This window comes from Kwoniella dendrophila, chromosome 2, assembly GCF_036810415.1.
Source record: "Kwoniella dendrophila CBS 6074 chromosome 2, complete sequence".
NCBI lineage: Eukaryota > Fungi > Basidiomycota > Tremellomycetes > Tremellales > Cryptococcaceae > Kwoniella > Kwoniella dendrophila.
Window position 1 is genome coordinate 569709 of NC_089477.1, and position 21206 is coordinate 590914.

General features: G+C 38.3%; 8 protein-coding genes across 8 annotated transcripts; 3 read left to right on the forward strand and 5 right to left on the reverse strand.

Annotated features, from left to right (window-relative positions):
• Positions 1–404: 404 nt before the first annotated feature.
• On the reverse strand, positions 405–1771 carry L201_001635 (uncharacterized protein; the record flags this gene model as incomplete). The annotated part of the gene is made up of 3 exons (XM_066217422.1): positions 405–589; positions 648–1436; positions 1654–1771. The coding sequence occupies 3 exons, from the start codon at positions 1769–1771 to the stop codon at positions 405–407; spliced, it is 1092 nt and encodes a 363-aa protein (XP_066073519.1).
• Positions 1772–2557: 786 nt separating this feature from the next.
• On the forward strand, positions 2558–5669 carry L201_001636 (uncharacterized protein; the record flags this gene model as incomplete). Its single annotated transcript, XM_066217423.1, has 8 exons — positions 2558–3049; positions 3111–3224; positions 3304–3592; positions 3664–3772; positions 3831–3990; positions 4050–4812; positions 4873–5256; positions 5347–5669. The coding sequence occupies 8 exons, from the start codon at positions 2558–2560 to the stop codon at positions 5667–5669; spliced, it is 2634 nt and encodes an 877-aa protein (XP_066073520.1).
• A 305-nt stretch (positions 5670–5974) lies between these two features.
• Positions 5975–6803, reverse strand: L201_001637 (uncharacterized protein; the record flags this gene model as incomplete). Its single annotated transcript, XM_066217424.1, has 3 exons — positions 5975–6335; positions 6439–6583; positions 6680–6803. The coding sequence occupies 3 exons, from the start codon at positions 6801–6803 to the stop codon at positions 5975–5977; spliced, it is 630 nt and encodes a 209-aa protein (XP_066073521.1).
• A 346-nt stretch (positions 6804–7149) lies between these two features.
• On the forward strand, positions 7150–8345 carry L201_001638 (uncharacterized protein; the record flags this gene model as incomplete). Its single annotated transcript, XM_066217425.1, has 7 exons — positions 7150–7155; positions 7225–7327; positions 7463–7505; positions 7578–7618; positions 7749–7958; positions 8069–8237; positions 8318–8345. 7 exons carry the CDS (start codon positions 7150–7152, stop codon positions 8343–8345), a joined length of 600 nt encoding a protein of 199 aa, XP_066073522.1.
• A 556-nt stretch (positions 8346–8901) lies between these two features.
• On the reverse strand, positions 8902–11917 carry L201_001639 (uncharacterized protein; the record flags this gene model as incomplete). Its single annotated transcript, XM_066217426.1, has 3 exons — positions 8902–11441; positions 11552–11685; positions 11763–11917. 3 exons carry the CDS (start codon positions 11915–11917, stop codon positions 8902–8904), a joined length of 2829 nt encoding a protein of 942 aa, XP_066073523.1.
• A 671-nt stretch (positions 11918–12588) lies between these two features.
• Positions 12589–14310, reverse strand: L201_001640 (uncharacterized protein; the record flags this gene model as incomplete). The annotated part of the gene is made up of 7 exons (XM_066217427.1): positions 12589–13222; positions 13319–13476; positions 13561–13689; positions 13793–13893; positions 13968–14013; positions 14106–14155; positions 14253–14310. 7 exons carry the CDS (start codon positions 14308–14310, stop codon positions 12589–12591), a joined length of 1176 nt encoding a protein of 391 aa, XP_066073524.1.
• A 689-nt stretch (positions 14311–14999) lies between these two features.
• L201_001641 (uncharacterized protein) lies at positions 15000–18239 on the reverse strand (the record flags this gene model as incomplete). Its single annotated transcript, XM_066217428.1, has 11 exons — positions 15000–15746; positions 15817–15858; positions 15924–15985; positions 16038–16219; positions 16281–16418; positions 16486–16598; positions 16679–16747; positions 16821–16886; positions 16963–17067; positions 17164–17261; positions 17957–18239. 11 exons carry the CDS (start codon positions 18237–18239, stop codon positions 15000–15002), a joined length of 1905 nt encoding a protein of 634 aa, XP_066073525.1.
• An 879-nt stretch (positions 18240–19118) lies between these two features.
• Positions 19119–20530, forward strand: L201_001642 (uncharacterized protein; the record flags this gene model as incomplete). The annotated part of the gene is made up of 9 exons (XM_066217429.1): positions 19119–19155; positions 19229–19269; positions 19354–19379; positions 19440–19453; positions 19629–19696; positions 19770–19782; positions 19850–19920; positions 20121–20337; positions 20415–20530. The coding sequence occupies 9 exons, from the start codon at positions 19119–19121 to the stop codon at positions 20528–20530; spliced, it is 603 nt and encodes a 200-aa protein (XP_066073526.1).
• Positions 20531–21206: the final 676 nt, after the last annotated feature.

A 21206-nucleotide genomic window follows, 5' to 3' on the forward strand; every position in this document is an offset into this window, starting at 1 on the left:
ACAAGTGACTAAACAATTGTATATAAGTGATATGTGATGAAATATACAATGGCACAAAAGAGTCAATTTGAATGGAATATTCACTTGATTTTTCTGAAATTTCAAAATTACTCGTTCATTTCGAGTTGTAGTCTAAAATTACGGTATCTTTTCGTGGCAACTGAATTTGCTATTATATAAAGTCAACACCCTGAAATGATGGGTCTTTCTCATCCCGCAACTTTATAGAGGAATCATGCATTCATGCTTAAAATCGTCCTGTATAATAACTCAAGTGTAGCCAGCTCATCCATCAAGATGATGCACATGTGCTGACATTCTTAAAAGCTCAACGATCAAGTTTAACAACTCCATAAAGCATAAATATGTAATATAAAAACTACAAATTCAACTTAACAAACCGCTTAAGCAGAGTGTAAGATTGAAAGGAATTCTTTTCCAGCAACACCAGGAACTGATTTCTTGACTGAACCTTTGCCTTTCTTCTCTTGTCTGAGGAGTTCTTGTCTTCTGAGAGTTTTGGCGTAAGGGTTGAGTCTGAAAAGAATAGCCTTGTTTCTGAGAGGGTTTTTCTTTTGGGTGAAAGGTCCTATAAAAACAATATATTAGCATCACCCTGATGTATGGAGAAATGAAAATTAACTTACTCTTTTGGACGGCTGGACCGGCTGGTCTAACAACTGATTGAATTTCATCAGAGTTGATGAGTCTGGTAACATCAGATGAAGAGATTTTGGCGGTTGGTAAGTTGAAACCAGATTTCTTTTCGTAAACTGAATCAAGAGCTGAGATAGCAGCTTCGGTCCAGATGATGAATCTACCAACGTGACCACCTGGAGCTAATTGAAGAAGGTTAAGAGATTCAACTGGACAAGTTTCAACACCTGGTACGTTTTTGAAAGCTCTTGTAAGACCTTCATCTTTAGCGTAAACAACTAAAGGACCTCTTCTTTGTCTGTATCTTCTGTTTCTCATTTTACCTTTACCTGCTCTAAGTTTTCTTGAGTTTGAAACTTTTGTAATATCTGAATAAGCTGAAGTAGCTTTTAATAATTCAACAGCTTCTTTAGTTTTCGAAACAGATTCAATTGATGATGAAACAACTAAAGGAACTTCTTGGATTTGTTCAATTCTGTGACCTCTAGCTAAAACTAATGAAGGTAAAGCTGAAGCAGCTAAAGCTGATGCGACAGCATATCTTCTTTGGTTTTGGTTAACTTTGACGTGCCATTTTCTCCATGTTTTGGTTGGAGCAAACATTCGACCACCTCTACACATGTTACCGAAAGCAGCTTGACCTGATCTTTGAGTACCACCACCACCTACTCTTGGGATACGAGCAACAGCTCTACCGGTACCCCATGATTCGGCTGAGGTTTGGTGACCAGCGTTTTCAGCGACGGCGTATGCTTGTCTTCTGTTCTTAGCGATTGATTCTGGGAGAAAAGTAGATCAGCATTCAACGATGTAAGTACACACAAGATGGGGCATAGTAGTTTGACGGTTTCTAATTTTCATAAATCCTTCTTGACACCAACTGATCGAAGTTTCAAGTCCACCCATCTATAAACTATATTTTCCAAAATCCGTTCTTTCCCAATGTCCAATCTAACGACCTGCTATGCCCCATCTATAAATGAACCTATAACTCACTGTGAACTTGTTGAACAACATCAAGTCTGATAGGAGCAGTGAAGACAGCTGGGAGAGGGACTGAGCCAGATGACTCTCCTGAGGCGGACCAAACGGTAACGGTGGGTCTAGCGGCCATTTTCTATATCAAGAATAATCAGTTCTACGTCCTTCTTATATCTTTTGGTGAATTGCGATTGTTGAAGAGTGACTAACGATTTTTTTGGTTGAAGACTTGAAGGATGAAGAAGATATTTTCAATTTTAGTGAAAACGATAAAAATGCTCAAAAGACCCAATACAGTAGTGAGCAAACGACAAGCAACAGCAAACAGCAAACAGCAGTAGGTTGTAGTAGTAGTGCACTATGGTGATACCACCATACAAGAATGCAAAATGTCGAATTCCAAATTTCCCTCAAAAAGTTACTTACAGCTTTTGCATTACAGGGTATAATATCGGCGTTTCGTTTTCACTTCGGTAATTTGTTATCATTGCTTGTGGCATGGTATTGGGGTTGATCTGATTCCGCTTTTACACGTGGCGCAGATCACCCTTATCCGTAGTGACGCGAACGTGGAGGGCTTCAACGGTCGCAGCGGAAACACCTTTTGTTGCTATGTGTTATGTATATTTGGTGTATATCTGTATATCCTTCCTACAAAGGCTTATGTCTGAAGCCTTTATACAAAGGAGTACATCCAGTATACAAGGTACATAGAGGGAATCTCTCCTTTATGCCATCGTTTTCAAAATACTCAATCATCTATAAATGGGTAAAATCTATATCTCAAATCAATCATTCCTAATTTCGCTACCGAACAAACAATATCAATCATCAACATTCTCCAAATAAACACCTAATCAGCAGATCCTCTGATATCTTACAATAGATTTGCACAAACACTGTCAAAGAGATCATCTTAATGAAGAGGTCTTATTCACCTTCGACGACAACATCAACATCCTCTAATTCTAATTCTTTATCCGCTTCAACAACTTTACGTCGACATTTACATAATTCTTCTTCTTCATCATCATCTTCTTCATCTCAGCATTTGAACGGTCATATCCGTAGTGACAGTGGAGACAAATACGATATAAGTGATCCGAAACCCTGGGAATCGAATAGACATCCAAGGCTATACGGATCTAAAAGAGATAATTCAGATTCATCTTTGCTTGTACCTAATTCACCTACGGGGGATTTACCTTTCTATTCCAGAGCACACGACGATATGGAAGCTCGACGTCGATTTCCTACTTCCGAGAAAGAAGTTTCTTTAGCAGAAGTGAATGGTGAGAAATCTAATTTATTAGATTTGGATGATCAAGGTAAATGGGAGAAAGGTCACGGTGCAGGTCCAGGTATAGGTGGTAAAAGAGGTTTACCACCGAGGCAAAGGATAGGTGGTTGGGTAAGTTCTGTCAGCCAGGAGAGGTGACCGAAAGCATAGCTGACTCAAGAATCTCATTCAGAGAGGTATTATGGTCGAACATGAGGAAATCATCTGGACAGCTATATATACTATATTAAGTATGTTAACTAGATATTGGAGAATTGGTGCTGCCAATTATGTAGTATGGGACGAAGTGAGTAATAGAGTCTTTCAATACCGTCTGTGGTAATCTATGTATTTCAGAAACTAATGACACCATTTTCTCTTATTAGGCACATTTTGGTAAATTTGGAACACATTATATCAATAGAGATTTCTATTTCGACGTTCATCCACCATTAGGTAAAATGTTAGTTGGTTTAGCAGGTTTGTTGTCAGGCTATGGAGGTGGATTTGAATTTAAATCAGGTGTAGAATATCCTGCAGACGTTCCTTATACCTCAATGCGAGTCATTTTGGCTAGTTTCGGTGTAGCTTTAGTACCATTAGCGTGGTGGACTGCAGGTGAAATGGGCTGGTCAAGATTTACTAGACATTGGGTAACTATTTGTGTTTTATGCGGTAAGTTTACGACTTGATTGGATTATTTGAATTCAAGAGCATGTGCTTATTGACTTGATATATTTTGGTAGACATCGGATGGCTCTGTATCTCAAGGTTCATCTTATTAGATTCAATGTTACTCTTTTTCACTTTCACAACAACGTTAGGTTTGGCCAAATTCCATAATCAACGCCATGAGTGAGTCGGCTAAGTGAGCCTCGAAACCCAAAGATCCAGCTGACCTGTTAGTATATAGTCCATTTGGAGATGATTGGTGGGTTTGGTTGGTATTCACCGGCTGGTCAATTGGGTGTGTATGTAGTGTCAAATGGGTTGGTATGTTCATCACTGCCCTTGTTGGATTGTATACTATCGAAGACTTGTGGGATAAATTTGGTGATTTATCTATGCCTATCGTGAGTTCTTAGCGATCGTTAGTACGTAAGTTGGATTCCAGCTAACAAACCGCATACAGAAAACCTATATCCAGCATTGGGTAGCAAGAATAAGTTGTTTGATGGTTTTACCTTTCATTGTTTACGCTTCATGCTTCAAGATCCACTTTATGGTTTTAAATCGATCAGGTCCGGGTGACGCTCAAATGTCAAGTTTATTCCAATCTCATTTGAAAGGGAATGACTTTGCTGAATCACCTTTGGAAATCGCATTCGGATCTAAACTGACATTGAAGAATTACGGATATGGTGGTGGATTATTACATTCTCATGTACAAACATATCCAGTTGGATCACAACAGCAGCAAGTAACATGTTACCATTATAAAGATGATAACAATAATTGGATTGTTACACCTACATGGAATGAAGATCCTGTTGATATTGATGGTCCAATTAGATACTTGAAAGATGGTGATACAATTAGATTAATACACTCATCAACTGGAAGAAATTTACATTCACATCCTGTTGTTGCACCTGTAACTAAAGAAGCATATGAAGTTGCTGGATACGGAAATGAAACTATCGGCGATGAAAATGATTTATGGGTAGTAGAAGTTGTAGATGATACAGCTTCTTCCTCAAAGTTAGAAAATAGAATTCACGCTTTAACAACTAGAATGAGATTCAGACATCAACAATTAAATTGCTATTTGAGAGCAGCAAATTCAGTTTTACCTCAATGGGGTTTCAAACAAGTTGAAGTTAGTTGTACGAAAGAAAATAATAAAAAAGATAAACACACTTACTGGAATGTTGAAAGTCATTGGAACGAAAGATGTGAGTGATCCAGCCGATAAAGATCAATATCACATTTACTGATTATCTATAATTTATCAGTGCCGCCTGGAAATGCCAAATTATATAAATCACCATTTTGGAGAGATTTTGTACATTTGAACGTAGCAATGTGGACATCAAATAATGCTTTAGTACCTGATCCAGATAAAGAAGATATTTTAGCTTCAAAACCATTCGATTGGCCATTCTTGAAATTAGGTTTAAGAATGTGTGGTTGGGGTGATAACCAAATCAAATTCTATTTATTAGGTACACCAATTATCTGGTATTTCTCAACTATATCTTTGAGTTTAGGTTTAGGTTTACTATTTTGGTATTTAGCAAGGCAACAAAGACAATATAAAGATTGGAAATCTGCTGAAGAATTTGATCATTGGTTATATGTGCTCAAATTATCGTTTGGAGGTTGGGCATTGCATTTCTGTGAGTTTGGTTTTATGGTCCTTACGATTTCGTACCATATTATGCCTTCGTCACGAGTAAGCTAACTGTGTATGCTTTTTCACACTATAGTCCCATTCTTAATTATGGGAAGAGTTACATATTTGCATCATTATTTACCCACATTATATTTCGCTGTGTTGATGGCAGGACATGTGTTAGATCATTTGTTTTTCAGTGGAACCAGAAGAACACAATTGAAAAAGATAATCTGGTTTACTGTCTGGACAGGTTCAGTCATCTTATCTTTCTGGTGGTTCAAAGATTTAGCATTAGGTATTCACGGTCCTGTAAATGATCATTGGGGTTGGATGTGGAGATTAAGTTGGAATGTGAGTGTTATCTATTACTATCGGTTGAGGGTTTCAGCGAGAAGAGTTGAAGCTGATAGATAACTTCGATTGCTCTGTTTTAGATTTACAATTAGAACAATCATTGGATAATTGCATCAATGAGCGAAGCAAATACAGTATAGGTTATGGATAGAGAAAAGACGAAAAAACTGCATTATACCTAAAGATCATTATTATACCCTTGCATCTGATAGTTTTGACTTCTTCCCCTTTTCTACAATTATCTTCAGCATAAATATGCATACATATACAGCTCGATACAACACAGATATGACTACGTAACTTTTCGATTATTGTACGGTAGTGTGCATTGTGAGGTATTTTAAGGACAAACAAATAATGACAAATTACTGATCATTCAAAACCCACATTTCATATTTATAAGTAGTATTTTTCTCTTCATTCTCTTCATTAACTTGAAATCCTAACCAATCTTCTAATTCTTCATGTGTAGATTTCTTCCAGATCTTTTTACCATTTTCTTCATGACAAGTGAAATCTTCTAAATGTGAATCACATTCAAATTCAGGTTTAAGTATTCTAGTTAATAATACACGATTAACTAATGGTGGAATTGATGTTAAGGATGATTCGTATAATTGTGATCCACCTATTAAAAATACTCTTGATTCGGATGACGATGAAGAGGATAAAGAGTTTAAGGCGGATGGAACTGAATTATAAGTTGATGTATTGGTTGCATTGGCACTATTATGTTAAAAATTATGATATCAGATACAATAATATGTGTTACTGCAACTATATTCCCATCGCGCATCTTAACTGAGACATGGTTTTAGACTATACTCACACATCAATACCTTTACCAGATATGACCAAGTTCTTTCTATTCTTCAATGGTCTAAATTTCTCAGGTATAGATTCCCATGTTTTACGTCCCATCATAACTACATTTTGTTCATTTGGGTTTGATGAAGGATTTTCACCTGTAGTAACTATTCTAGGGTGTCAAAGTATAATCAATTCTGTAATTAGCATACATATAAATGTATGAGTGAAATAATTCATCGATATCATCATATATCACATACCCCTAGCGAAATATTTCATTTCTCCAGGTAATTTCCAAGGTAATCCACCATTTAATCCTATACCCATTGATTCTGTTGCAGCTACAATAGCTGTTATACTTTGGTTTGAAAAGGAAGAAGACATCTTGACTGTAGCTGCTCTTAGCGTAGCTGAGATGAACATGCGATATGATATATATGAAACAAATATAAGTCTAAATTACAAGAATAGTGATATCAGAAAGACGCTGAAAATGATCGACGCGACTGAACATTTCATCATCACAACGATACTGTTATATGGTACACTGATTTAAGTAATCATGTAGGGTATCCATTGTTGCTGTTGTTGCTGTCTCTGAGCGGTGCGTCATGATCCAAGTGATGATGCACAGGAGCATCTTGATAACTTCTACAATAGAAGATATACCTAGAACAGTATAGCACAGGTCAAGTGTTTCTTATAAATCTTATCCCTCTCAATCATCAAAATGCCCGTAAGCTCACATTCTAAAATACACTTTCACCTATAAGTTGAGCTCATTTCATTGGAATTACTGTTTTAGGCCTACCATTCCGTATTCAACGATGATACCTCTGCAAGACAAGTCGGTAATATGGCTTTATTGCCTATAAATACAAAGATAAGAGGTCCTGCTCCTTTGGCTGGTAAGTTGAACCTTTCCCTGCTCGACCAGAAATCGTCACCTTATATGTGGGATATCACATCGTTGTCAAATATATCTTGGTATGACTTGATCAATTTCGAATTACAAGCTAATTAACGCTTAAATTCATCTTTAGCTGATCCAAGTCAACCTGATATAATCGAAGAATCACTTGATCTGTAAGTTGATCAGCTAACTTTTGAAAGGCCTCTTCTCGGTAGCTGAGACTAACTACGTGTACGTGATAACAGATTTAGAGCAAATTGTCTTTTCCGTAATTTCGAGATCAAAGGTGAGTTAGTCCTTTTTACCAGTCAATCACACTTAGGACATACATGACAAAGAGGAAATTTAGCATGCTATCAGATCATATTCGTTGTGTATTCTAGAGTCATTTACTAATATCAACTTATCGTCAATAGGTCCAGCAGATAGATTAATGATTTATTTAATCTTATTCATTTCAGAATGTTTAACAAAATTATCACCTACACCAGGTAAACCTTCACCTGGATATCAAGAAGCATCAAAAATTTTACAAACTCAAGCTGTTGATACTTTTGCTTTACCTGGTGATGCAGGTTTCCCATTAAATTCTTTATATCGTCCTCCTGCTTCTAGAATTGATGCTGGTAAGTAAATTACTCGCTTGAAAGTTGAGGACGGTTCCACCTCAAACCGCAATGTGTAAATATGTTTAAGGTACTAATGATCTTTTTTCTTTACTGTATCGTTTATATAGACGCCCTTCGATCATACCTCACTCAAACACGATCAGAATTAGCTATTAGACTAGTAGATAGATTATATCCTTATGAACAAGTTGTAGGTCAAGATGGTCAACCTACAGGTCAAACAGGTTCAAGATCAACTAAACCAAGTAAATGGTGGATGTCATTCCAAAAGAGAAGGTAAGTTAAAATATCTAGTACTATTGTTTTATGCGCAAGTTGGGGAAATATCGACTAATGATTATGAAACTTTCATATAGATTTATGGGTAGATCACTTAGTGCATAAAAGCAATCCTACTTATAACCCAAAGCGACCCTCGACCCACCTTGTGACATATTTGTATAGTGACCAGACAATCCTGGAGAACAAAAAGTAGAAGTATTAGATGAAGAACGATAAGACCGAAGTTAGCCAGCAAAGGTCTAACCTAGAGCAAACGTAGTAAAAGTAAACTCAAATATATATACCCAATATTAGTCATGCAAGATGTAACGATTTTATTGTTAAGGTTTCGTATTTCTGTCCTTGATTTTACTAGCAGTCGGCTAGATAGCTACTTGATAAAAAGGTTTTGTATATAGAAAAAGTCAGTGGTGTGTCGTAGCATTGAGAATGATACTTTGAATACAAGTATAAGCAGTTCTTTGACATCTCCATCATTACGAAAGTAAAGGGACAGATGGAAGGACGATATATATTTATTATAAGGCATTTTACGAATTATATTGAATGAGAAAATGTAAGAAAATGTTGATAAGGATCACCAAGTAAATAACGTTTTTGGTAATATGTAAATTCAACTGCTTTAAAAAACCTATATATACCATACTACAAAGATCGTTTAATCCATCAAACCTTCTAAAACATCAAACCTACTTCCTGCTCCTCCAGCTTTACCTTTAGAAGTACTCCCACTCCCTGAAGACTTTCTTCTTTTCTTCTTCTTGTTTTTCTTGGTTTCTATATAATCTGATCCTACAGATTCATCAACCACATCTATGTCTTTGCCATTTTCACCTTTTACAAAATCTTCATTACTCAAGGGATTTAGCTTGTTTACTTTGAGTTTCGTGTGGGATGATAAACCCACTATAACATCTTGATTTAGATCATCAATCAAAGCGTTCCAACATGATTCATATAAATCTTCTTCCTCTTTTGACCACTTCCATCCTCCTCCTTGTAAGTATGATTCATTGTTTGATAATATTGAGTGAAGCGTGATTCCACTTATAAATATAAATGGTATTATATGTGTTACACCTAATTCTTCATCACCGTTTTCCGTTTCGAGTGTTGGTTCATCATCAAGTGCGGGGATAGTATCTTCAGGTAATAGTAATAAAGCTTGAGCTAAAACATGCGCATCGGACCAAACACTTCCAATTTGAGCTATTAAACTAGAGTTTCTAGTTTCCAATAAAGGAAACATCCTTCCACCAGGTACTCCGAGATCATCCCTCGTTTGCTTAGTTTTGCTTGAAGCTGAATTTTCCGATTTCAATTCCCGTTTCCATGATGTATATGTGGCTATACAAGCACGAAGGACAGAGCTAATCTCATCTCGTCTCCATTTGCTGTGATCATTTTTATGATTTGATGCTTTTCTTGCTGAATCAAGAGCACAAAATCGAAGTAAAGATACCAATGGTTGCAGTGAGATAGGTAAAGCTCTGATAGCTGGGGTGTTGGAGTGAAGGGTTTGAAGATATATCTGTAGCCGCTCTTCTATTGGACGTAAACATATCGGTTGTTCCCCAGCTTCGAGAGGTGTAAAAGGCGATAATGGAAGTGGTGAAGCCATTATCTTAGCTGTCGAGCCTTGTCTAAGATATTCAGTCATTTCTCTTATTGGACGAGTACGTATTTTTGCAGTGGATGGTGGGTTGAAATCTTGATCAACCAAGGTGGTTGCTTCACTTTGCAACCCTTCAAAATCTCCAGCTTCCGAGCAATGTTCACTGTTAGGAACACCTAAGAGATTTCTAAGTTCTTTATCATTTTCGACTGTTTCCATGGATTGATCGTCTGTAGCGTCAACCTTTTTATCTATCTCAATCTCAATTTCCTCTTCAGGAACAACTTCATTCCTAATCCACCTCAATCCACCTAAACCTTCGTCGGCTATAGACCAAGCTTTTCTTCTAATATCTTTAACACCTTCAGAGGCTTTCAAACAAGGACCAGAGATATCTTCTAGAACTTGCCATTGATACATCCTATCAGGATATAACCAACCATGCACTATAGTACCTACTAAACCTGATCTTTGTGCTCTTGAATATGCTTCTTTACCTGATATCTGAATATCTTTTGTAGATTTCGTTGGATATCCTTCACCTAAGGAAACAGGAGTTTGACAACCTAGTGATAAATCCAGCTCACCACAGAACGGATATATATTACAACATATACCGATAGGTGGTAATGAATACTGTAAAGCAGATTCTATAATGATATCTACTGTTTCATCTAGATCTTGTTCTGTATCAAATGGATAGATACACATCTTTTTCACTACTTTTTTAACTAGATCTACAACTTGATCACCTGGATTTGAGCTTGTTACATCACTGCTACTTCCATTCCTACTTATACGTGAATTACTGTAATTATGAAACGGCTGAGGTGCATATAATTGTTCTCTTAAAATTCTAGCAGCTTTTTCAATTTTTTGGCACATCGATAAATTTGGTTCATAAAATCTTTGAGTTAATGTTGTTGGTGTATAATCTGTTCCGCATAAACTAGCAAATAAAGGTAAATGTGTTGCAGGTAATCTCAATCTATGCCTTAAGGCTTGGGGCGGTACATAAGTAACAACTAATGTTGGATTGATAAGTTGACTCGAAGGTATCATTGAAGATTGATAATTCGAATTGTTATTGTTGTTTCTTCTATTATTGTGAACAGGTTGAAAAGACGATTCCACATTGTTTCTCTTACTTGGTGGTATATATGCATTGAAATTTTGTTGTTGTTGTTGTGGTTGTAATTGTGATTTTGCTGTTGGTGTTTGACCTTCAATCCAATATAACATATCAATTGGGACATAACCTTTGATGGATCTCAATGATTGGTTTCCTATAAGTATGATAAAATCTGAATCTCTACCAAAGATGTAACCTCCTAGATTTTCAGCCATTGATACACAAATCCCATCAGCTTCACCTGCAGGTACGAAATGAGTTTGAACATTTAATCTATTTAATGCAAAAATAAAAGTTTGTGAAGCGAAAAAAGGTAAAACAACTTTTCCACCTTTTGAAAATGATGGTGATGATCTTGATTGTATAGATGTTGTATAGAATAATTGACAAGATAAAAGTTTTTCTGTTGCTCTTGATAAGATCGTATTATGTTTTTCGGGTGGTGCGGCGCCTATAAGAATGGGTCATGACAAGCATCAGGATTATAGCTCAACAAACGATTTTCATCCTGATTCTGGTTCTAAAGCCTAAGCAGAGATGAGATTGAAATTCGGAACATACCATCAAATACAAAAGTAGGCTCTAATCCAACTTTTCTCCAAGCATTAACCAATTTCTTCACTAATTTATAGTATCTAAGATATTCTCCACCTGATGTCCAAGGTAATGTATCCAAATATAGTTTGAATATTATACTAAGTGGTTGATATAACCAAGCAATGTTAGCCTGTTATATCCTTTGTTGGTAGTTAAATACAGAGAATAGACATACCCCCAAGCATCCACGATAATTGGTGTTCGCTTCTCTTCTCCATTGCTATCAGTTGTAGTAGTTGCAGGTATCTCACCAAGAGACGGTAGACTTATGCTTTTGGTTAAAGACGTCCTATTATCTCGAACAAATGTTTCTAATCCTTTTACACCCATCTTGGAGATGATTTCCGTTCCGATACCAATTATCGGTTTCAAGCTTGTGTACAATTGATCGGTACTTTCTCTTCTTCTTTCTACTTTCTTTCCCTCTCGTTTCTTTTCGTTGCCAGCTGTGAGCTTCAAAGGTGAATCTGCAGGAGACCTGATACTATCGAGATGCAGCTTAGATGCGAAGAACAAACAAAAAAACTTTTAGTCGATCAGTAGTAGTGGGTGAGATGGAGATTAGATGTGGAGGTTTATAGGCTATCAGGTGGCAAATTGTAAATTGTGTTAGGCGTCATCATCCATTTCAAGTTGTATGATCAATGACCAGGAGTTCTGCATCAACCTTAAGATCAAGTCTTGACATAAGAGATTACAATGCTTTAATTTCGACTGATGTTATATCATACATGAAAACATTTGAGCGTAGATCATAAAATCGTTAAAAACATATCGAAAAAAGAGAGAAAATGTCCGTTTTTTGAGCCCATTATCAAGGTGCTCGTGATTCCTGATATTTGGGCAACTTATGACCTTGTTTCTACCTCCTCGCGCAATCTTCGTTGATTAACCTAATACCTTGGACTTTTCCTTCCAAACATACCTTCAGCTATAGTAATCAAAAGCATAAGACTGAATCAACAATTATTCTCCTTTGCTATTACCATTGTTCTGAGATTTTATCGCCCACCTGGGTGTGATTGTATTTCCTCCGGTCTTCTTAGCCCACCGCCGCTACTAGTACCATAATTATCATTTGAATATCCTATACCTTGACCTTCATTATATTGATTCATCTCTGGTGTTATACCTTCTCTATTATGTATTGCTTCAGCAGGATGATTTATATATCCACCACCAGGTGCAGAGAATGGATATTGATTTTGGTTGCCTTGTTCATACTGATTATCATATCCATTATCATATTGATTATCAAATCCTCCATGATGTTGATGATGTTGTTGATATTCTTGCTCATTTCCATAAGCATCATCATATCTGCCACCTTCACTAACTGGTCTGACAGACGAATTTGGGAAGTCTTTTTGACCTCCTTGGGTATATCCTCCATACCCACCTGCACCTTGTCCAGCTGCTCCAGCTTGTTCATCTCGCAAAGAGTCCATCGAAAGCCTTGAATCCCATGCATCAGCGTTGGGTCCAGCCGATGGTGGCATGTTGTTGTATACTGATCCCGGATTGTATCTGGTAGATCTAAGAATCGACATCGTGAAAGCTTCTGGGTTTTCGGAATATACAGAGTGGTACAATTTATGATCTTTCACTTGGGAAGTTGAATATACTCTTGTGAGGCTAAATAGGCATTATGTCAATACGCATTCCCCAAACTTATACATGGAGTATATATCTTTATGGTTTAGACATGGTAATCCAGACCCCAATACTCACTAGATAAAATACCCTTGAACTACCAAAAGAATCAACCATAAAGCTCCCATAATACCCACATCTGCCCAAGCAAAAGCACTACATAAAGCTTCTCCTTCTGCAGCAAGCGTCTGATTTGCTGTTGATGTTGAGGAGCTCGAGTCTGAGAAGAATTTGGCCTGTAATAAACGCAATCAGTTATACAGTAATAGCAGAATTTCCACTGGGTTGATTTTGGATCATATATATATCTCGATACTCACCTCACATGAAGTTACAGCCTTATTATGCTGTAAGGCACTGGTTATTATCAATGCTGCAGAGCAGATGAAACCAGCTAATATAGCTAACGCATTTATTAGGGAATAAACCTTGAAGGTCGATGTTTTTTCCTACAGATATATATACACAATGATATGTCAGTGATTGATCCTTGTTTCAACTTCAGATCAAATGTTCGCTGATCCGCTTACAGAACGATCTATCGATACTCACTCTCAGAACACCAATAAATCCTATAGGTTGAGCAGCAGCAATAACAAAACAGATAATAGCAAATACTATTCCTCCTATATCTGGGAATGATGCACCAACGACTATGTATTGTTCGATCATCAGTAAATAATTGCGCTTAATTCTACTAGATACTGGAGGTCTATGGAGAACTTACCGTCAGGCGTAGCGAAAACTAGAATCCCGATAGCCAGGCCAATAATCTGTAATCAATAGGTTGTATATTAGTTGAACCATTTCATCTATTGTTGATGAGTTGGTATAACTAGCGATAATACCCTATTACTATACTTACAGCTTGTTCAGATAATATTATGTATATACCAGCATTGACCAATGGTACAGCTATTAACAAAAAGAACAAAAAATGCACATACTCCATTAGCCCATTTCCCATTATTGTGTATTTCGGATACCGAATAAGATCACAAACATTACTAACCACAACAACAATATCTAGGATCTATTAAACCTTTTCCAACATCTTTCATTTTAGCCATGATGGGTAGATATCAATTTATTGATCCTTATCTACGATCAACAATCTTTGGTATAAATTCTGATATATTTGATCTTTTAACTATTCGGATACGGTTGGTTATTTTTGCTAGTCGATTGATTTGTATTGGTACTGTTTTGTCGCGTGTAATTACTACAAGTGTTTTGTAGTCGATTTTAATGAAGTTCTAGGTCTATGCAAACAAATTCTGTATATTTAGGAGAAAGTAATTGTGATATCTTCTGAGTTATCTTGTTCAAACTATTCTTGATCCTCTCTCCATTGTGTTCAAAGTATGATATGACCAGCTAAAAGAGGAGAAAAGAGGTTGTTTCATTGCTGTGATTTTCATATTCAATCAACGCTGCACAGCTTAACTTGACCTCCTACCGCGTACTGTGACCGCGCGGTGGCCATGTGGTATCATACGAAACTCCCTTGCTTAAGATTCTAATAGTCCGAGTACACAGCAGAGAAAGGCCATTTTCTGCGCATCGTGTTGACATGAATGAACGGTACTTGAACAGTACTAATAGATAGAGATGTAAACAATGATGCATGTTATATGGATTTTATAGATATCTATTCTCCTATAAATTGAGTTATGGTTACTACTGGTTTCAGCTAATGAAATCCATCTTTGTGCTTGTCATTCTTATCGATTACTCTGCGAGAGAAGGGATAACAGGATCAGCTTCTTGGCCATGTATTCTGAATCTTTTGACCTACTAGCATAGCTAACAAACTACCGACATCTTTCGCTGGACCTCCTCCTCTGTTTGGTCCATTATTTTGATTTTGGTTGATATTAGGTGTTTGCATATTCTGATTTGCAGGTGGTGGAGGTGGTCTAGAGGGAGGATATCCATAACCACCTTGATTCTGTCCATATCCTTGAGCTGAAGGTGGAGGAGGATAAGCACCCGGCCCGGGACCTGGAACTGGGGGACCTCGGCCAGAAGGAGGAGGATAAGGTGGATAGGCTTGTGATTGTCCCGGTGCCGGTGTGGAAGGATTGTATGGGCTTTGGACAGGAGGAGGGGCGTTATATGCATTTGACGTTGGGGGCGGACCACTATAAGGACTTTGATTAGGTGGTGGAAGTGCATTACTATAATTGTTATTTGGTGGCGGATATGCATTTGCTGGAGGGGGTGGTCTTGCGTTATACCCTTGTGCACCAGGAGGTGGTGGACCAGCATTTGACGGTGGATATGGCGGGAAATTTCCTTGAGATGGAGGTGGTCTAAAACTACCTCCCATACCGCCAGGAGGAGGTGGTGGACCAGATCCGTATCCTCCATCTCGCGGAGGGTAATTATTCATTGGAGGTGGTGGGCCATTCAGCGTTGGAGGTGGCATAGGTCGAGAAGGAGGGGGCATGTTACCGCTAGGAGGAGGATTACCTGAGGCTGGACCACCCAAATTTGCCAGCAGCTAACAAATCAAATATGGCTCTCGTTAGTAGATAATCCTGGATTAAGATGATCGCGACCGAAAGACGCACCTGTTGAACTTTCCGAGCTTGCTCCAATCTATCTTCCCCAGGCTATCAATCGTACTCATGACTGTCAGCAACGTGCTGCCAAAATGAATGACCAGCGTATCACTTACAGGTACTACCGGTGGCATATCACCATATCTACCTGGACCAGGCGGATTAGATCCGTATGAACCTAAAAGCTGTCAGCTAATGGCGCACATGGTATGAGGCAGGGAGTAGCTTACCTCGTCTATCACCTCTCACCGGTGATCTGGCTCTGGGATCTCTTGGACCGCCATAACCAGGTCCTGGTGCACCACCGACAGGAGGAGGTTGCATGGGTGGTGGGGGTCTGCCTCCTCTTACTTCACCGTAACCAGGTCCATCACCACCTCTATGTCCTTGAATTCGGGCTCTTTCCAGTAACCTATTTTTGGAGATGTGTGAGCTAAATAATCTCTTTTATCTTTAACAGATACTGAACCTACGGAGGAGGAGGTAAGGCATCTTCTTTCTCGTCCCAAATAAATCTCAAGTCTAGTGTCCCACCTTGGAAAGGTTGACTATTCATTCTATCGAAAAACAATGCGCATCCTCTTGAATCAAAATACTCTACGATTTTTTCTCTGGCAGAGCATAGGAAATTAATGACCAAAGTAGGTTGAATGGGTTCATAGGGTAAAGCTAACTCACGCTGGTTCTCTTCCTGGTTTTATTGACTTCACATCACCGAATTGTTCACACATTCTTCCTAATTCAAATTCATTTACGACTCGAGGAGGATGAACAAAGATGAGTATAGATCCCTGTAAAAAGGGCGAAATATATCGTCAATATATCACTTATCTCTGTTAGGCGTTACCTGGAGTAGGTAAGGTTGGCTTACTTGGTTCTTTTCTCTGTCACAATCACCGATCAAGTCTTTGTCTCTAGGTAAACTATAATGCACATCGATCTGTAGTAAACATGCTATTAGTAACTTCGAGGTAAATTCCTCTTGTGGTCATTGCTTTGAGGCGGATACTCACAGATCGATCGCCAGCTTTCAAGCCGTGCATACCATCTCTTGCTTTTTGAGCAGATCGAAGATCAAACTAAATAGCAAACCAAATTATCAGGTTATTCCCTCAAGGATGAAAGCTGATAACCATAATCAGGTAGATTACTCACATAAGTGACGAAGATGATACCTCTTTCTTTGATCCTATCATACCATGTTTTCACCTCACCATAAGTTGAAAAGGATGTTTGAAGTGCAGCTGAATCTGCCTCGTACTAATGTGGAAAACAACATCATATTAATCTTGTGTCTTGTGATTTAAAGATTACCAAGTTTAGTGGCTGTTAAAGCTAAATAAACTAGAGACGTACCGACACATTACGAACAAATAATGTTCTACATATTCTTTCAGCTTCAATTCGTTCTTCGACAGAACGTGTTTCTTGTCTTCTCGGACCTCTACCTCGATCTAAAAAGTTAGGTAAGATAAGCGAATTTGAACTCTGGCTTAGCTCAATGCCAGGCGATGAGAGGAGGAGGGCGAGGGGGGGAGGGCGAGAGGGGACGAGCGGTCTTTGCGGAAGTTGATGTCATTCAGCCAATCAAGTGGAGAATGGCATTTTTGTAAGGAATATATAACCTTTGCTAATAATGACAAGCAGAAAGTATTCGGGTAGGATGAAAAGGATAAAAACGGATCACGTTAAGAAAAAAGAAAAAGAAGGTTGTTGCCCCAGAAATTGTCCTGCTCCTGCTTCAGGCTTTAAATTCAATCTCACACATGAATCCTGATCGTTGTCATTTCTCATTTCTTACATCTTATTTCCCTGGCTCATCATACAAGGCACTCAAGGAGACAACGCTCAACTCAGGCCGTTCTTCATAGCTCAAAGACTGTCACTCGATTTCTCACTTTCATAATCTCATTACTTATCGAACCATGTTCCGAACTCTAAAATAGATCAAAAAGGGTTGAAAGACCAAAGAGAACGAGAACAAAAGGTGAAATCACAGCGTGACAAGAGAAAAATAGCAAGCCAATTGGGTCTTTTCGTCTCAGGACAATCACAGGACACTCATGAGATGAAGACACTTTTTATGAAAACTAAATTGTCTCACAAGGCGTGATGAAGATAATACCATCAAAAGAAATGCGATACTCACCAGGACTTCGTTCCCTATCACCTCCTCCACCACGTCTATCTCTATCTCTACCTCTTCCGCCTCTTCCACCACCACCTCCTCCTCCTCTTCCACCTCCTCGTTTATTTCGGTCATTGTACATATCTCTTGAAAATCCACCTTGATTCAATACGGCCCCTCCTGCATGTGAGGGATCGTAACCTCCACCAGAATTCGAACCTTGTGCTTGATTAGGTGCATCGGTGAATGCGTTGAATGTTGGTGGAGCAGGAAGGAATGGGGGTGGAGGAGGTATATGACTCATCTTGATAGAAAACCTTATGTGACAAGTGGTGCTAGAACAACTACAGTCGACCTGTCACACCAGTCGCAAACCAAGCTTCACTTTTCTAACTGATCAGTATTGAAGAGGATGTTTCGAACTTTCGTCAACCTCGCCAATACGTATTGGAATGCTCCTCAAGTGACGCCAAATACAAATTTGATATGCAGAAAAACCAGCGATGTAAGTTTGAAAGTTGATCTTGATGTTTTTTTAGTCGGGCCCTTTGATTACGGAAAAGGCTGGGATGAGCTTTGAAGAATGAAGAAAGATAAATACGCCAAAATCTGGGGGAAAAAGAGCTGCTTCAACTGCTCAGATTTGAATAACCTGAAGGCAATATTGAGACTGAGTGGGAAGCTGAGAGGACAGATATTTTAATTATATAGTCTTTATTGTCAAATTGTTCACAGGATGACATCGAATGGAGGAAAAAGTCAAGAAGAAGGAAGGATATAGATTGATTGAACTCACACATACAATTTCGTTTGTTAATGATGATAAAACCCTGAAAATATAATCCCGACAGCATTACAACATGAATCCTAATTAGGGAAATAAGATTACGCTGATTTTGTAATGGGTGGCAAATGCTAATAAACGGCCAAAATGGCGTCACAAGAGCCAAGCTTGAGCTTTGTTGTTGTTGTCGCTACAGTGGTAGTCGTTGTTCTTGTCTTGTTTTTGCTATGAATAAAATGTCTGTAGGATAATTCACATTTTGTTCTTCTCACAAAGATTGACCCTTACCTGATAATCTACCAAGCTCAAGCCTCAAACGCTCAGCGATAATAAAACAATTCAGTAGAAGAGCCACAATTGCGAAGCAAGAATCACCATTGTACTTGAACAACGTCTATCATGTCAAGAACTACATCATTCAAGTTAGTGCTTCTAGGTACGTTGTAGCTGATAACCCGCAAATCCACTCGGGCTTCACGACCCAAGCTAATATCCGCTTCAATATACAGGAGAATCAGCAGTGGGGAAATCATCGTTGGTACTCAGATTTGTACGTTCTAGCGTTATCAATAATCATATTAGGATTTCATAGGTAGAAGGAAGGCTGGCTAATCAGATACATCGAAATATATAGGTTAGGAACGAATTTTCTGATTTTAGGTGAGCTCATTTATCCATTTCTGCTGTCAAGGAAAGTCGAGCTCATGATTTGTTGTATAGGGAATCAACTATTGGTATGTCCTCTTCATTCAATACTATCGCAACAAGATGGGGCAATGTGTCAAAATAGCGGTTCATTGACAGACACATCCTTTGTTCGATTTCTTATCTAATAGGAGGTGAGCGATATGTTTGACATGAATGGAAGTTTGTTGAGCTTCAATGCTAATGCCTGACCTTTCCGTATAGCCGCTTTCTTAACTCAGACGGTTGCTCTGGACGATAGCACATCTATCAAATTTGAGATTTGGGATACTGTGAGCTATTTACCACTAAACTAGCCTACTTGTTATAGATGTAGCTAACATGGTTCACCTATATCCCCTCTAGGCCGGGCAAGAACGTATGTCATATACGATCAAAACTTGGGGAATTTTAGCTAAACTACTGATTTATATATGCGGTAATAGGTTATAAATCACTTGCACCAATATATTTCAGAAATTCGAATGCTGCTGTCATAGTGTACGATATAACACAGGTGAGCTGATCAAGGACTCGATCCAGGCTAAGCTTCAACTGATATATACATATTTATAAATAGGCTCCCGAGGTACGTTGCATTGTCTAATGATCAATCTCGACTTGATTTTCAGCTCAATACTTTTCATGAAAATGCTTGATCCCTTATATTAGATGTCAAGTAAATCTATATTAATTTGATCGGTTATCAATTTCTAGGCATCTTTCGAAAAAGCGAAATCATGGGTAAGGGAATTACAGCGACAAGCAGATCCATCAATAGTTATCATGCTTGTAGGTAATAAATCAGATCTGGAAGCTCAGCGTAAAACACCAAAAGAAATGGGAGAGAGGTTCGCACAGGAAGAAGGATTATTATTTGCTGAAGCTAGTGCGAAATCTGGTGATGGTGTGGAGGAGCTTTTCATGGAGATTGGTAAGCACCTAGATGATAGAAAATGAAGTACAATTTCTGGCTCAACTGCTGACTTTCTATGGTATATGTTTCTACAGCCAAAAAATTACCTCTTGCACCACCACCTCAACGTACTTCTCAAACAGGACCAAGAGGGGTAAAAGTAGCTGGAGAACAAGAATCAGTACCTACTCCATCAGCTTGTACTTGTTAGACGATCTCCCTTTTTTTTGCCTCCTGTAAATCTAGTCACACGACCATTATACCTGTAACAGTCTGTCTCATTTCCGCTATATATAGACTATACCTATTACCTTCATCACTAATAAGCTTCAAGCAATACTGCGATATATGTATGTTATGATCAATGTATGTTAAATTTGAATGCGATATGGAAGAGAACAATCCTCCTCAGAATAGTGAACATTCAATACACCTCAATTCCGAAGGTTTATGAAAATCGTGTCTAGCCTATACAAATAGTAACCTATCAACCAATCACCAAGGCAAAATACGCTAATTTAGTCCAGGTCTACATGGATCAAATTATCTTTCTAGTATCTGGGCAAAGAGTTTCGACCACCCGGCATAATATGGATAGGCATTCAGAACATATGAGGCTAAATTAGTTCAGGCATATGAGTATTAACGAAAATATCCAAGCGTTGAAGTAGGTTTGGAAGATGGCATGATGAGGAGCGTCGTCCTCTGTATACCAAATGATGAGTGTAAGCTCTTTAGACTATATGACTCGGGTGTTACCTTACCTCTGTGCGAATATGCTTGCATCATACCTGTATAGTGTCTTGACATGTCAAAGCGAGTGGATATGAGAGGATGATGAAGGATGGTATTGACTGCAAGATGAAAGAAAGGTGCGGTGAAAAGGC